Source organism: Salvelinus sp. IW2-2015, linkage group LG20 (assembly GCF_002910315.2).
Source record: "Salvelinus sp. IW2-2015 linkage group LG20, ASM291031v2, whole genome shotgun sequence".
Taxonomy (NCBI): Eukaryota; Metazoa; Chordata; class Actinopteri; order Salmoniformes; family Salmonidae; genus Salvelinus; species Salvelinus sp. IW2-2015.
In genome coordinates this window covers 46,828,355-46,844,104 of record NC_036860.1, presented here as the reverse complement: position 1 = coordinate 46,844,104, position 15,750 = coordinate 46,828,355, and the positions used below count along the sequence as shown (strand labels likewise).

The following is a 15,750-nucleotide window of genomic DNA, read 5'->3' as shown; positions in this document are numbered from 1 at the left end:
AGGTGCATTGACTGCAATGGTTCTTGGGGGAACTCCAGGGCTCATTGAGAATGTCCAGGGTTCCTCGAGTCACCCCTAATTCTAAGTGTAAGGTGCAAAAAAGTGAACTATAACCTCTATTCAGCCAAACAGCGTAACATAAATTATAGGATTATGGATTATGTGTCTTAAATATGCATTTTGCTCATTTGGTCATCGGAGTCACAGTAGGATGTGGATGTACTTGATCTTGTCAGTCTTGATCTCGTGGCCACTCGAGACCACATAACTGTGGTCTTGTTCTCATCAGGGTCAAACTCAATGCTCTCAACTTAGGGAGGCCTATGAATGCAACAATGTTATGAACAACAAGTAGTTTACTTAAGGATTAATTAATTCCCTCTTTGCTCACAGTAGCAATTAATGATGTATATTTTTTTAAGAGAATGACCACCCTCTTGAAGAGGTAATATAAATGCAAGCACATTCAGCTGCCATCAAGCCAGTTTGGGAAACCACTGTGTGGTAAGTACAAAAGGTATAGAGGTATTAATGTAGTATTGGAATTCTGTGAAATGCAGTATGATTTTAATTTGTTTGTATTGCTAATGAAGTTAATGAAATGACGTTATTTCAGGTCAACTAAAGTCATTATGGCAATCTACCTGTGATTTGTTTAATTTGTTTTAAACAATGCTATGATTGAAACGTGCTGATCTTTTTTATTTCAGCATCAAACATCAACATTGAAATTGAGGGAGATATGGACAACATATCATCGATAGTAATGTTCACACTTTCAGGGCTGGATGAATCTTGGACAAATAGATTAATAATATTTGTTTTTACTCTCCTGGGATTTATTTTGACAGTTGTTCTTAATTTGACCTTGATTGTGATTATACTTTTACAAAGATCTCTCCATGAGCCCATGTATATTTTCTCCTATGTCAAAATTATTGTTGCTTGTTGGCATTCCAAAAAATATCAACACAAATGTATGTCTACTTGTTTGCCTCATTTAATAGCCCTTGTCAACTTTATTATTTTAACAATATTTGATGGTATGGACTCTCTGTTCGGACACAGATAAAACATGTTTTTCAGCAGATACAGAGTTAAATACATGTKATTTTATATTGATCAGTAAACATTCATTGGTTATTGCTGATTAGTTGTATTCTTTGTTTTCTGTTTCTCCCTCACACAGTTAGTTAAGCTGTTTAAAACAATAGAATCAGAGCTAAAGTAACACCGCCAAAAAACATGGATTGAAATGAGTAATGGAGTAAACTTAGTTGAGCTATTCTACCTCTAATACGAAGTATTCTTGTAAAGAGTCAGRGTGTACAGTACTGCAAATTTAATAACAAATTTAAATGGGCCATTCTGGATGCATATTTAGTTGGGGAATTTGTTTTATTCAATAATAAGGTTTGCTCTGTTTCCACTTACTGTGTAAGGAACACAGGATCTAATAATCAGCACATGTAAAAAGAATACTGAGTTGATAAAAACAAAACCTAGATGCTAAGTCATGCTGGATGCTAAGTTAACCTTTATTTAACTAGACAAGTCAGTTAAGAACAAATTCTCATTTACAATGACGGCCTACCCCGGCCAAACCCAGACGACTCAAACCCAAGAGAAAACCTCAAACCATAAGAACAGCTCAAGAAGCAGAACTAGTACAATGCGAACCTAGTAGTCCTACCTTCCATACGGGCATGTCTTTACAAACCTTAACTGTGTGATCCATCAGAAGGCAGCAAACATTTATGGAGGCTTACTGTAATGTGATAATGTAGGTACATTATGCAAATTTCAGGGATGCAAAAAACTCACCTACAGTATGTAGAAGTTTTGAAGGTCTCTCACTGCCATTGAAAAATATGGCCTAAAAGGGTAGACAGCAGAGGTCAAAGACTTATGAGACTACCCCCAAACATATATGTTCTGTAAATATAGAATAAGTATATTTCATATAAACAACATACATTGAAGATACGTGTGATTTCAGGGTAACATTGCTGCCTCTCACAGAGAGAAAAACATTCCCTGGAAATTGTTAACGTACGGACTATAGCATGAGTTTTAGATCAGGTGAAAACAATTTTTGCTCTCGAGCTCCTGTCCTGTGATGCTACTGCATCATGAGTAGCCTACTCTTTGCAGGGAAGCAGTTTTACTAAATGTGATTAGGAACAGTATGTCTATTCAGACGTCCACATAATTCCATCCTGAGCTTTTCTCACAGTGACCATAGCGTTCCTTATTAAAGTCACGCCTCCCTCAAGACCAACATACAAAACAGGCCACGACTAAAGTTCAGTTTTGTGTTAAAGACGGAGTAGTAACATAATCATCTTCAGCAGCTAGAATGTCTTGTCAACGTGTGCTCGTCTTGGTGCTCCTGGTTTTCCTATCACTTAATAGTAAGTCTGGATTCAATTTGTGTTTACATGCCTAATGAAAATAGCACTTCTAAATTAAATGGTGATATGAATGCATTGGCATTCAATAATTACATCCAAGTTGCATGTAATACAGTATATGCAATATGTTTTTCTTAAGTTTCTATTGTTTTATTGATTCCAATTTGTACTCCTTTTGGTTCTAACTATAGTTGTGCAGAATGAGGCTGCATCATTTCCCTTCTCTTGCCCCACTCTGAGTGGAGTCTGTCGAAAAGTTTGCCTACCAACAGAGATGTTCTTTGGACCACTTGGCTGTGGAAAGGGATTCTTGTAAGTTTATATTTCAACAGTTCCACATCAAGTAAATGTACTACATAATGGAACACACTTTCCTTTGGAATATGTGGATTTACTAATCCATTATTTTATTTTCAGGTGCTGTGTTTCTCATTTCTTATGACAACTGAATAGTTCCTAGATCAGTTCTGATCATGAACAAATGGGGCATATGTGAATAAAGACATCACCACCACCACCACAGTTTATGGTATTTTCTTCTTATGTCCCTCCACCTGATATTGGGATTCTGTGGACTGCCTTCCATGACTTAACTGTGTATCTAACTACCTGTATATTTATTTGTTGCACTTTTCCATTTGTAACATCTTCAACTGCAGGGGTTAATGTAATCAAATTGGCAGTACTGAGTAAAAAAAAAACATATTTCATTGCAAGAATCATATTGTATTATTATTGAATCATATTGTAGAAAAGCAGCTTAGATGAAGGGGGTGGCGGGTGGGATGATACATAAACTGGGAAAACAATGCAATAAATGTGTGTATTAGTGTTCTCCTGTGAGGAGTGGAGGTTAAAAAAACTGTTATGTTACATTATGGTGGTATTATGTTATTCACCACTCTTGTTTGGAAGAATTGATCAAACTTAAAAAATGGCAATCTTGGATTGCTACGTCCATTTTTTGACTATTCATTTCATGATACAGCTCCTAGTGAAAGTCTATACATCCCTTGCACAGCTTTCACATGGGGTATTTAAGCAGCTATCTGGCAGATTTATGGAGATTTCCTAGAATAAGAGGTGGGGGGGCAAGTTTGGCTGCATCTAGCCCACAAATCAAATTGTATTTGTAACATGTGCCGAATACAACGTGTACACCTTACCGTGAAATGCTTACATACAAGCCCTTAACCAACAATGCAGTTCAAGACATTGAGTTAAGAAAATATTTACTAAATATAGTAAAAGTTATTTTTTTTAATAATAAGTAAGACAATAAAATTACATAACAATAACATAGCTATATAGAGGATCAGGTTTATTTTCACTCTCTGGTGAGGTAGCCTTTCTGGGCTTTTGTTACTGCAATATTTTTTTTCAATATCTCTTGTACAACGTTCCTGCAGGATTTTTGCCTTTTTGCTCTTTGGTGCAATAAATAAATAAATAAAACAATAAACTTAAAGATGTCCTCCGGAGATTATTGAACATTTCCTGTTAAGCGATATCCCAAGTATAAATACATCAGTGTACACACACTAAAGAGTAAAAACATGTTTTGAACAAATTAGTGTTTTTTAGACTGCAAACTTCAAGGAGTAGGGCATTCAAGGAGTTGGTCTGATGCTGCCCGCTGATGTCATCGGTCTCTCCCCTTGCTTGAGGAACAAACCTCCCCCCACTTGTGCTATAATGTCATGAGGCAGCTGGACCACCTATTGAGATGTGCCTTTTCTTAAATAAATCAGGTCATAAATTAGGTGAAAAAGAGACTGGAGTAGGACTTTAAACTCCTGGTGCCTCGAAACCCTTCTTCCACTCCACCGACACCTTCTAGTTGCCAGTGCCATGTGTTTTAAGATTGAAGCCCTAGGTCTCTTACTTACAGGTTTTCATGGCTCCTTTAGGATTTAATCCCTATGTAGCTGATGGTAGCCCACTGCTGGTCTGCTACAGCCTATTACATGTTTCCAGCACTGGGGGGTGGTTCAAGTACCTAATGCAGAGGGGCTGTCCCATAGCCAGTTAGATAGCATATAGGGTTCATAACCCTAAACCAGCGAGCTAATTCCCCACCTTTACACTTGCAACATTACTCACCTGTCTAAATTCGCCCAGTGGTTCTGATGAGCGTGAACTTGCAAGGTAGTTAAGCCTTTACCTTTAGCAAGGCCTAGGCATAGGCTACAACATGACATTTTATCTAAATACTTGCCAGCAATGACCTCATATTCTACCTCAAGTCAACTCATGCATGGGCTGGCCCTTGAATCAAATCAAATTGTATTTGTCACATGCGCCAAATACAACAGGTGTAGACCTTACAGTGAAATGCTTACTTACAAGCCTTTAACCAACAATGCAGTTTTAAGAAAAAAGTGTACTAAAATAAACTGAAGTAAAAAAAAAAATAATACAAAAATAATATTAATAATAATTAAGGAGCATCAATAAAATAAAAGTAGGTAAGCTATATACAGGGAGTCCCGGTACAGAGTCAATGTGCGGGGGCACAGGTTAGTCAAGGTAATTGAGGTAATATGTACATGTAGGTAGAGGTAAAGTGATTATGCATGGTCAATAAACAGAGAGTAGCAGCAGCGTAAAAATGGGGGGTGGGGTGGGGACAATTCAGATAGTCCGGGTAGCCATTTGATTAGCTGTTCATGAGTCTTATGGCTTGGGGGTAGAAGCTGTTAAGAAGTCTTTTGGACCTAGACTTGGCGTTCTGGTACCGTTTGCCGTGCGGTAGCAGAGAGAACAGTCTATGACTATGGTGGCTGGAGTCTTTGGCAATTATTTGGGCCTTCCTCTGACACCGCCTGGTATAGAGGTCCTGGATGGCAGGAAGCTTGGCCCCAGTGATGTACTGGGCCGTACGCATTACCCTCTGTGGTGCCTTGCGGTCGGAGGCCGAGCAGTTGACATACCAGACGGTGATGCAACCAGTCAGGATGCTCTCGATGGTGCAGCTGGAGAACTTTTTGAGGATCTGGGGACCCATGCCAAAGCTTTTCAGTCTCCTGAGGGGAATAGGCATTGTAGTGCTCTCTTCACGACTATCTTTGTGTGTCTGGACCATGATACTTTGTTGGTGATGTGGACACCAAGGAACTTGAAGCTCTCAACCTACTCCACTACAGCCCCGTCAATGAGAACGGGGGCGTGCTCAGTCCTCCTATTTCTGTASTTCACAATCATCTCCTTTGTCTTGGTCAAGGTGAGGGAGAGGTTGTTATCCTGGCACCACACTTCCAGGTCTCTGACCTCCTCCCTAAAGGCTGTCTCATCATTGCCAGTGATCAGGCCTACCACTGTTATGCCATCTGAAAAATGAATGATGGTGTTGGAGTCGTGTTTTGCCACGCAGTCGTGGGTGAAAAGGGAGTACAGGAGGGGACTGAGCACACAACCCTGAGGGGCCCCTGGGTTGAGGATCGGCGTGGCAGATGTGTTGTTACCTACCCTTACCACCTGGGGGCGACCCGTCAGGATGTCCAGGATCCAGTTGCAGAGGGAGATGTTAAGTGCCAGGGTCCTTAGCTTAGTGATGAGCTTTGAGGGCACTATAGTGTTGAATGCTGAGCTGTAGTCAAGGAATAGCATTCTCATGTGAGCCATGACCAGCCTTTCAAAGCACTTCACGGCGACAGACATGAGTGCTATGGGTCGGTAGTCATTTAGGCAGGTTACCTTGGTGTTCTTGGGCACAGAGACTATGGTGGTCTGCTTGAAACATGTTGGTATTACAAAGTCGGTCAGGGACAGGTTGAAAATGTCAGTGAAGACACTTGCCAGTTGGTCAGTGCATGCTCGGAGTACACGTCCTGGTAATCCGTCTGGACCTGTGGCCTTGTGAATGTTGACCTGTTTAAAGGTCTTACTCACATCGGCTATGGAGAGCATGATCACACAGTCGTCCGGAACAGCTGATGCCCTCATGCATGCTTCAGTGTTGCTTGCCTCGAAGCGAGCATAGAAGTTATTTTGCTCGTCTGGTAGGCTTGTGTCACTGGGCAGCTCGCGGCTGTGCTTCCCTTTGTAGTCTGTAATAGTTTACACGCCCTTAATAAAGATCTACAAAACATTTAAAGCATTCATCCTTCATTTTGTGCAAGTTTAGATCAGTGGCGTAGGCAGAAGTCCGTTGATGGCAGGGCCAGCTAAAATGTAGGTATGCCAAAATGTAGGCACTCAAATTATCATTCAATTATCATAAAAACATAGCCCACCCTAAACCATACTGTAATCGATTGCACACAACAAACCATCTAAAGTGATTTTGCTATGCAGACCAAATAGTATTTTAGGCCTTTATAATACCATCACTCTTGCATTTAACATGCGACTCACATAGACCCAAACATAATAAACCCATAGGCCTATAGCTTAAATTAATAGACTATGAGACTAGAACATAAACCTCTCAGKTCACTGTCTCAGAAACCATGAGATCGTAGGCTAGGTGGACACAAGTGTAACCATTTAACATTAGGCAGGCCGGGAGCGTCATGTTGACTCAAAACAAATTAACTTTTTTAATTACTCTGCCATTTTTAAAGTCATGTCCCCCTGTCCTTGTCCTTTCCTAATGATGGATTCTGACTTCTAAACTTGAAATATTGTTAGACATCAGGTATCCATCCAATGGAAAGGAGAAGGGCCACAGTCTGGTTGTTACACCAGAAGTTAATGGTTATCTGTAGGAGGAATGTATGTGGTGGAGGTTAGGTCACATTAAGGGAGAAGGAACAGTTTATTACCCACATCCCTTAACTTCCTGCCTAGCAACAATGATGTAATGTTTAGAGGTAAGGAGTAGACTTGTGCTGGTGGTAACATGTCTTTTTCTGACCCATTGGGTGAATACACTTTGTTTGAGCTTTTCATAGTTGTCTGTGAGTTTTTACTTTGTTCATTTTAGAACCTAAAACAACATGAGCCTAAATAAGTATATCTAACACACTGTTGTTGTTAGAATCTTAGTGCTGAACAATTAACATACATTTGGGATATTTTTCAGCAATTAACCAAAATATTAGCTATTTTTCTGTTTTTAAATTAATTGAATGACATCGGTACAATTATTTGAATTCAAATATTCTACATAGTTTAGTGCTGAATATGTGGTAATTTACTACAATGACTATACTCAGAGAGTTATGTGTACTCTTTGCTATCCAAGGCAGCGGAGCCCGCCCCCAGCGCACAATACAGAAGTCAAAATGGGGGCCTCTGTCAACCCAGCCGGGTGAGATGAGATGGACGTGAAAATTCGATGTAACCATTTCACTCAACTTCAGTAACCACTGCTCGTACAAACAGAGATCGACCTACAGACACCAATGCCACAAATCGTGAGATTCCTTTTTAGAGAACAGCACAATACACAACAAACCAATGGATAGTGGAGGAGACAAAACAACAGAGTAAAACCAGGAGAGGAGGAAACAGGTGGGGGGAAATACGTGCAGGTACAACACCAGACACAAACAACAAGTAAAATAGTCAGCCATTCCCAAAAACCACCTTGAACCATCAGAAGACTCCCTCCTTAATCATGGTTTGTCTTTTGTTCCTACAGCACCTATTAATCATTTGAAAATCTCTGTAGACCTTCAGAAATTCAGAATTATCAGATTACCTGAGTTTTTTTTCCTAGAGGTGAGGCTCAATCCACCCGTCCAGAGGTGGTATAATTTCAATCTAAGAGTCCCTTCATCTCTCCCAAACATAGAAATCATTCAGTAGAAACATACTGCTGCCTTGTGGAAGATGGGGTTAAGGTTTGGTGGGAAAAGAATAAAAMAATGAAAAAACCCAGCTGAAGTCACGGGGTTGAGGCTCACCAAAAATGACTTCAAATGCTAATTCCTGCAGTGTAGCGGATGGCACCGAACCTAGCCAACCTGCACATCAGGTATGTTGAAAAAGTTAATATTCTAAAGAAGACGTCCAACCCTTTTTTGAGTACCATTGTTTTTTTGAGTACATTTTTGTTCTGACCTAAACTCCCTGATGTCCTTTCACCAATTTCTGAATTCCATTACAGGACTCCTGCGCTATGGGACATGATGAAGGAGGTCTGGACTTCCTGGACATACGCCTCACCAAATTAGGTACCTCCCTCTCATCTGGTCTTTTCAGAAAGAGCACAAACAAATACAACTTCCTCCAAGCTCAAAGTTGTCACCCCCGCCCTAAATTCACCCTATAAGTCAACTACGTAGGGTCAAGCACATCTGCTCCAGTGAAAGCGCATTCGACAGAAGGATTAACTCTTAGAAAGATTCAGAGCAATTGGATACAAAAAGACATGGTTAAACCAAGCTGAAAATAAACTCACAGACGTTCCTAGAGCACAAGTACTGAGCAAGCCCAGAAGCCCTAGAGCTAGACCACAGATAGAACAATGAAACCAATATTTCACTGGATGTATAAATGTGAAGCATCCCGTTTGCGTTTCCACTGAGAAGAAGCCCAGTGGCCAGCAGTGAGTGAATAAGGAACGAGATGGATTTTGCCTGACATTCTGATAATTTAATAATCGGTGAAACATTTGATGTCAATACAGTTTTCTGTCTCCAAAACTACAATATGTTTTGTAGACTTTACCCTTTGCCAAAGTTTTAAAACATTGTGTTGTTTAGAAGGAGAGCAAAGGCAAATTCAGTTATTGCACAKGCGCACTTCAGAGTAGGTTTTCCGCAACGGAAACATGCTAATTTGTGCTATAACCCGCCAATAGGATCTCGCTAGCTCGTGCTTGGCTCAATCCACCTCCTTGCTTGTTCTGCCCACTATGGCTCATTTGTTCCCATTTAAAACGACAGGCTGTGGTGTATCTTGGTTTAGATCTAAAAGTCTTTGGCCAATAAAGGCAAAATGTGGTACTCGTGAGTACGCTGCATAGGGATGGGAGAATCTGTGGCCAGGAACAACAAAAAACAGAAATCATAATGGATTACAATGCAACAGAAGGAGGGGTGTAATTTTATACAAGCTTGTATAAATTGTAATTTTATACAATTTATACAAGCTGGTGACTGGCTACAGCTGCAAAAGAATAACCCTATGCTGGCCACTTGCGATATTCTTCAACATCTTGGAGATCTCGGCGTACAACGCGTTTGTCATCTGGATGGCGTTGAACCCAGATTGGAACAGAGGGAAGCTCCAGAGGAGACGGCTCTTTCTCTAAGAGCTGGGAAAGGCATTGGTAAGACCTCATATCCAGAGGAGGCAACATATCCCAAGGACCACAACTTCTGCAGCCATCGTGAGGAGGATTCAGGAGGAGGATGCTGGTGCCCCATCCGCCCGACCCACAGAACCAACAACTCCAATACCGGAAGTCAGTGTGAGTAATGTTGTTGCATGTGTGTGTGTCTGACTCTCTTACCTTGGCCTGCTGCAGCTATATACTGTATGTGAGTGAGTGAGTGAGATGTTAGTAAAATTCCTGAACTAAGTGTTTTCATCATTATAGAAGGCAACAAGTAGCAACAAGAAGAAGCGCTGCGATGTGTGTGGACCCAAGACGGGAAGGAAGACACAGTACACATGCACCAAATGCACAAAATACATTTGCAACACACACACACACAGTAAAACTGGGCCTGAGTGTCCAGCTTACTCCCTGGACCTCCAGGTCTCCACATTTACTTTCCCTTAGAGCCCTGCACGGGCATGAATTTGAATCCCTACCCATGCCCGCGACATTCTGGCCCTARCCTACCCAGGCCCCGATTGCTTCTGCCAAATTTAAAGGGAATGAACAGTCAAAATCATGTTTTTCATGAAATGTAATGATATTTTTTTATTTAACCTTTATTTAACTAGGCGAGTCAGTTAAGAACCAATCATTTTTTACAATGACAGCCTACCCCGGCCAAACCCTCCCCTAACCCAGACGGCGCTGCGCCAATTGTGCACAGCCCTATGAGACTTCCGATCACAGCTGGCTGTGATACAGCCTTGGATCAAACCAGGGTCTGTAGTGACGCGTCTAGCACTGCGATGCAGTGCCTTAGACCGCTGTGCCACTCGTGAGCCATATTTGGATGACAGTAGATCAAAGTATGATGCCTAGCAGTTAAGAGCATTGGGTCAGTAACCGAAAGGTCGCTGGTTTGAATCTCCGAGCTGGCAAAGTAGAAAAAATCTGCTCCCTGGGTGCCAATGATGTCGGTTAAGGCAGCCCCCTGCACCTCTCTGATTCAGTTGAATGCGGAAGACACATTTTGGTTGAATGCAATCAGTTGTGCAACTGACTTGGTATCCCCTTTCCAAATGAAAAATGACTGTTGCTGATAAAGTTACTGGTCTCCTCCTCGATGTCAAACACTTGGATTGAGGAGGTGGGATTATTAAGGGGCTCACCTTAACTCTCATTTTATTACACCAATGGTAATATGATATTCTCTTACCTAATTTAAATAAGTACAAAATCAAATCAAACTTTGTCACATGCGCCGAATACAGCAGGTGTAGACCTTACCGTGAAATGCTTACTTACAAGCCCTTAAACAACAATGCAGTTCAACAAAGAGTTAAGAAAATATTTACCAAATAAATTGACGTTAAAAAATTTCAAAAATGAACACAATACAATAGCAATCACGAGGCTATATACAGGGGGTACCGGTACCGAGTCAATGTGTGGGGGTACAGGTTAGTCGAGGTAATTTGTACATGTAGGTAAGGGTAAAGTGACAATGTATAAATAATAAACAGCGAGTAGCAGCAGTGTAAAAACAAATGGGGGGAGGGTCAATGGAGGGTCAATGTAAATAGTCTGGGTGGCCATTTGATTAATTGTTCAGCAGTCTTATCGCCTGGGGGTAGAAACTGTTAAGGAGCCTTTTGGTCCTAGACTTGGCACTCTGGTGCCGCTTGCTGTGCGATAGCAGAGAGAACAGTCTATACGACTTGGGTGACTGGAGTCTTTGACAATTTTTGGGGTTTTCCTCTGACACCGCCTAGTATGTAGGTCCTGGATGGCAGGAAGCTTGGCCCCAGTTATGTACTGGGCCATACGCACTACCCTCTGTAGTGCCTTATGGTCAGATGCTGAGCAGTTGCCATACCAGGCGGTGATGCAACCGGTCAGGATGCTCTCGATGTAACGCCTCTCCTTGAAAGGAGTGGACCAAAGCGCAGCGTGGAAAGTGTTCATGATATTTATTTGCAAAAACCCTCAAACAAAATAACCAAAGTGAAAACGAAAGTGCACAGTTCTGTACGGCAAATAAACTATACAGAAAACAAGATCCCACAAAACCCAAACGGAAAATGACAACTTATATATGATCCCCAATCAGAGACAACGATAGACAGCTGCCTCTGCTTGGGAACCACACMCGGCCAAAACAAAGAAATAGAAAACATAGAATGTCCCACCCGAGTCACACCCTGACCTAATCAAACATAGAGAATAATAAGGATCTCTAAGGTCAGGGCGTGACACTCGATGGTGCAGCTGTAGAACTTTTTAAGGATCTGGGGACCCATGCCAAATCTTTCAGTCTCCTGAGGGGGAAAAGTTGTTGTCGTGCCCTCTTCACAACTGTCTTGGTATGTTTGGACCATGATAGTTCGTTGGTGATGTGGGCACCAAGGTACTTGAAACTCTCGACCCACTCCACTACAGCCCAGTTGATGTTAATGGGGGCCTGTTCGGCCTGCCTTTTCCTGTCGTCCCTTGATCAGCTCTTTTGCCTGGAGGCGACCGACCCTCTTGTACCTTTTAGTTCAGCGTTTCCCAAACTCGGTCATCGGTACCACAAGCAGTGCATGTTTAGTTGTTTTGTCCTAACACAACACAGCTAATTCCAATTATCAAAGCTTGATGATTAGTTGATTATTTGAATCAGCTGTGTAGCGCTAGGGCAAAAACAAAAAGGTGCATCACTTGGAGTCCCGAGGACCAAGTTTATGAAACCTTGCTTTAGTTTAAGCTGCTGTAGAAAAACAGTTAGTTCTGCGTTGTCTACAGAAATGCAGTAATGGGTACTGGGTGACTGTTGAGTGCCATAAATTGTCTGTCCAATATCTAGTTTCGTAATGCCTGTAAATCTAAGTTGCTCCTAACGGGGGCTGCTTTCCCGATTGTAGATGTAGCATGCACCTTAATTGGGGAGAACGGGATATGTGGTAATGACTGGAGCGGAATTAGTGAAATGGTCTCCCTTCAGCAACCTCTTGTGATGCACGTCCCCAAATCTTGCTGGCAGTTTTCTGTTTTGGGAACTGGTAGCTAATAACCCAGTTGTGGAGTTCATTTCATCCATAAGCTTAAAGGGCTCCTGATTTGGCCTCTTTTCGTCAATGCTCATTAAGAAACGCTAGCGACCATGACTGAAGGCAAACAAAGCTTGTCTTGGGGGTGTGGTTTGAAGTGGGTGTTTCTTGGGTGTGTCTTTGCCATTCAATCACAACCAGTGTTGCCATGTCCATGGTTTTACTGCAAATTGGGCTACTTTGAGAACTATGTTGTGGGTGAAAATGTATTGGTTATGGGTTTTTGGGCTACTTCTAAATTGCTCCGCGGCCACCATGGCATTTTCTTAATTTTTTACATGTATTAATTTCACTGTGACCTGCTGCTGACTATCAGGCAGTGAGGCAGGCTGTTGCTGAGTAAGTGAATGAGTGAGTGGTGGAGAGGGAGTTTCATATACAATCATTGGTAGGGAGGGGCAGGACCAGAGGGGTGTGTGTGTTGAGAGAGCTCTGCAGCAGGCACGTGAGATGAGAGCAGTACGAGTGCATGTCATGACAAGTGATGTGAGATTCAACAACAAACAGCACTAGCTAGCTACACAACTGGGTAGGAAAGCAGGGCAGGGAGAAAAGGCCTAGAGGTCTCGATGTGGAGAGGAAAAATGGAATTCTATGGGTGGGAGTAAGCTGGACTCTTAGGCCCAGGGAAAGGGCATGTAGGCATGCAGGCAGGGCTGAGAGTATAGGGCCCAGAAGCCTGGAGGTCTGGTCTTAGGCTGTGGAGCTCCAGTGTAAGGCGTGGAGCTCCAGAGAGGATGAGGCAGCAGTGAGAGCCAGACAGAGGTGCCTTGAGTAGGGGAGAGGTCACCAGGTCAGTGGGGTTCATCTGGAGGTCATCTGATCATCTGGAGCTCCAGAGATGGTCAATAAGGGTGAGGCAGGAGTGAGCCCATACAGGGGAGCCTCGATTAGGGGAGGAGGTCACCAGGTCAGTGGGGGGACTGTCTGGAGCTGCAGAGAGGGCCAAGGAGGGTGAGGCAGCAGTGAGGCTCAGACTGCTCTGTCATTCGTGACATACTTAAGTCTGAGACTGACATCATTGAAGTCGTTTCTGGTGACAAGAGGTACAAGGATTGTTGTACAAAACAAAGTCATCAGCGATTGGATCGCCTCTTACCAATCAGAGTATCAAAGCCTATGGCAAATTTTCAAACTGCCGCTTTACTAATGTGTGTTCAGCCTTTGGCCCAACGGTTTCTGGACCAATCAGATGGCCCTGAATGTTTTTGCAAAAGTCTGGGTAGCCAGGCAAGTATGGAGGGCTGGTTAAGGCCTACTACAGCTTGGGCTGGATGACTTGATGAGTGACTCTGTCCTTCTGGGGGAGCATAGCAGGGTCGGTAGGATGGCCCCAGAACTCCCTTCCCCTCTCCCCCCATCTCCCTGGGGCATGGAGCTGGCTGTATGGAGTGGATGTGACATGCTGGTAGAAATTAGGTAAATTGATTTTAGTTTGTCTGCATTAAAATCCCTGGCCACTAGGAGCACCACTTCTGGATGAGCATTTTTCTTGTTTGCTTATGGCTTTATACAGCTTTTTGACTGCGGTCTTAGTGCCAGCATCGGTTAGTGGTGGTAAATAGATGGCTACGAATAATATAGAGGAAAACTCTCTTGGTAGAGAGTGTGGTCTACAGCTTATCATGAGGCACTCTACCTCAGGTGAGCAATACCTAGAGACTTCTTTAATATTATACATTGTGCACCAGCTGTTATTGACAAATAGACTCACACCCCCGCCCCTTGTCTTCCCAGACATAGCTGTTCTGTTCTGCCGATGCACGGAAAACCCAGCCAGCTCTATTTTATCCATGTCGTCGTTCAGCCACAACTTGGTGAAACAAAAAATATTACAGTTTTAATGTCCTGTTGGTAGGATAGTCTCGACCGTAGATCATTCAGTTTGTTTTCCAGTGATTGCATGTTGGTCAATAGAACGGATGGTAGTGGTGGTTTAATCACTCGCCTACGAATTCTCACAAGGCACCCCGACCTTCTCCCCCTGTATCCCCGTCTTTTCTTCACGCGAATGACAGGGATTTGGGCCTGGTCTCAGGGAAGCAGTATATCCTTTGCTAATTAAAGAAAATATCTTCGTCCAGTTCGAGGTGAGTAATCGCTGTTCTGATGTCCAGAAGCTCTTTTCGGTCATAAGAGACGGTAGCAGTGACTTTATGTACAAAATAAGTTACAAACAATGCAAAAAAACAAACAAAATAGCACAGTTGGTTAGGAGCCCATAGTACTGAGCTAGTATTGTAACTGACATGTAACTTTAGCTAATGTTTCATCCCCCTCTCGACTGAGGTGAATGAATACACTAGTGAGTAGATACCACAGCCAGGTCAGCTCTAGCATCTAGTTGTCTGTCAGATAGCGATATGAGGTGGCTATTATTACTATGTAACTGCAGCTGTTTGTATGAAAATGTTTTGTAGCTTTTGTTTTGTCACGTTACAGAAGTAAATAAACTTGGCAAGCTTTCGCCGTTGATGTACCGTTACAGAGAGAGCTGGCCAAAAGTTGGCTTAGCTATTATTTTTGCCTCAATCAAACTAGACCTGAATGAAATTATGAAACCATCTGCCAAACAATTGAAGATTGATATTTTGATGTTTTTTCAGTGCAATGTGAGTTYTATTAGCCAGTATGTCAATGTKACGTTATTGATCTGTCAGTTTCCTTAGCTAATTCCCTACTTTTCACGCTGACACAATAATAAACAGCTCTAAAGTGTTACAGGCTTCAGTGTCATGGTGCACAGTAGAGGTCTGCGTGGACCGATTTCTTCATCCAGCTTCTGTCCACACTGGCTTTCTGTCTGACTTCTACCTGCTACTGCAAGGACTGGTCCCAAACCCAACCGCAGTCCCACAATGTTAAGTTAGACGTATGTGACGTAGCTCACTTGCCAGCCATCGTCCCAGAAATGTTGCTCCCTATAGGCAATATCAAATGCGCAAAATAACTTCATTAAGAAATTGGTTAAACTACCAGAGATTCTCACATTGCCCTTATATTGTATTACTAGGCTATATCAGMCAATATG

General features: G+C 42.4%; 1 protein-coding gene across 1 annotated transcript; it reads left to right on the top strand.

Moving 5' to 3' along the window:
• The first annotated feature begins 2,292 nt into the window (after positions 1 to 2,292).
• defbl1 (defensin, beta-like 1) lies at positions 2,293 to 3,668 on the top strand. The gene is made up of 3 exons (XM_070433682.1): positions 2,293 to 2,414; positions 2,606 to 2,726; positions 2,832 to 3,668. Exons 1-3 carry the CDS (start codon positions 2,360 to 2,362, stop codon positions 2,854 to 2,856), a joined length of 201 nt encoding a protein of 66 aa, XP_070289783.1. The 5' UTR covers positions 2,293 to 2,359; the 3' UTR covers positions 2,857 to 3,668.
• The last annotated feature ends 12,082 nt before the right edge of the window (positions 3,669 to 15,750 follow it).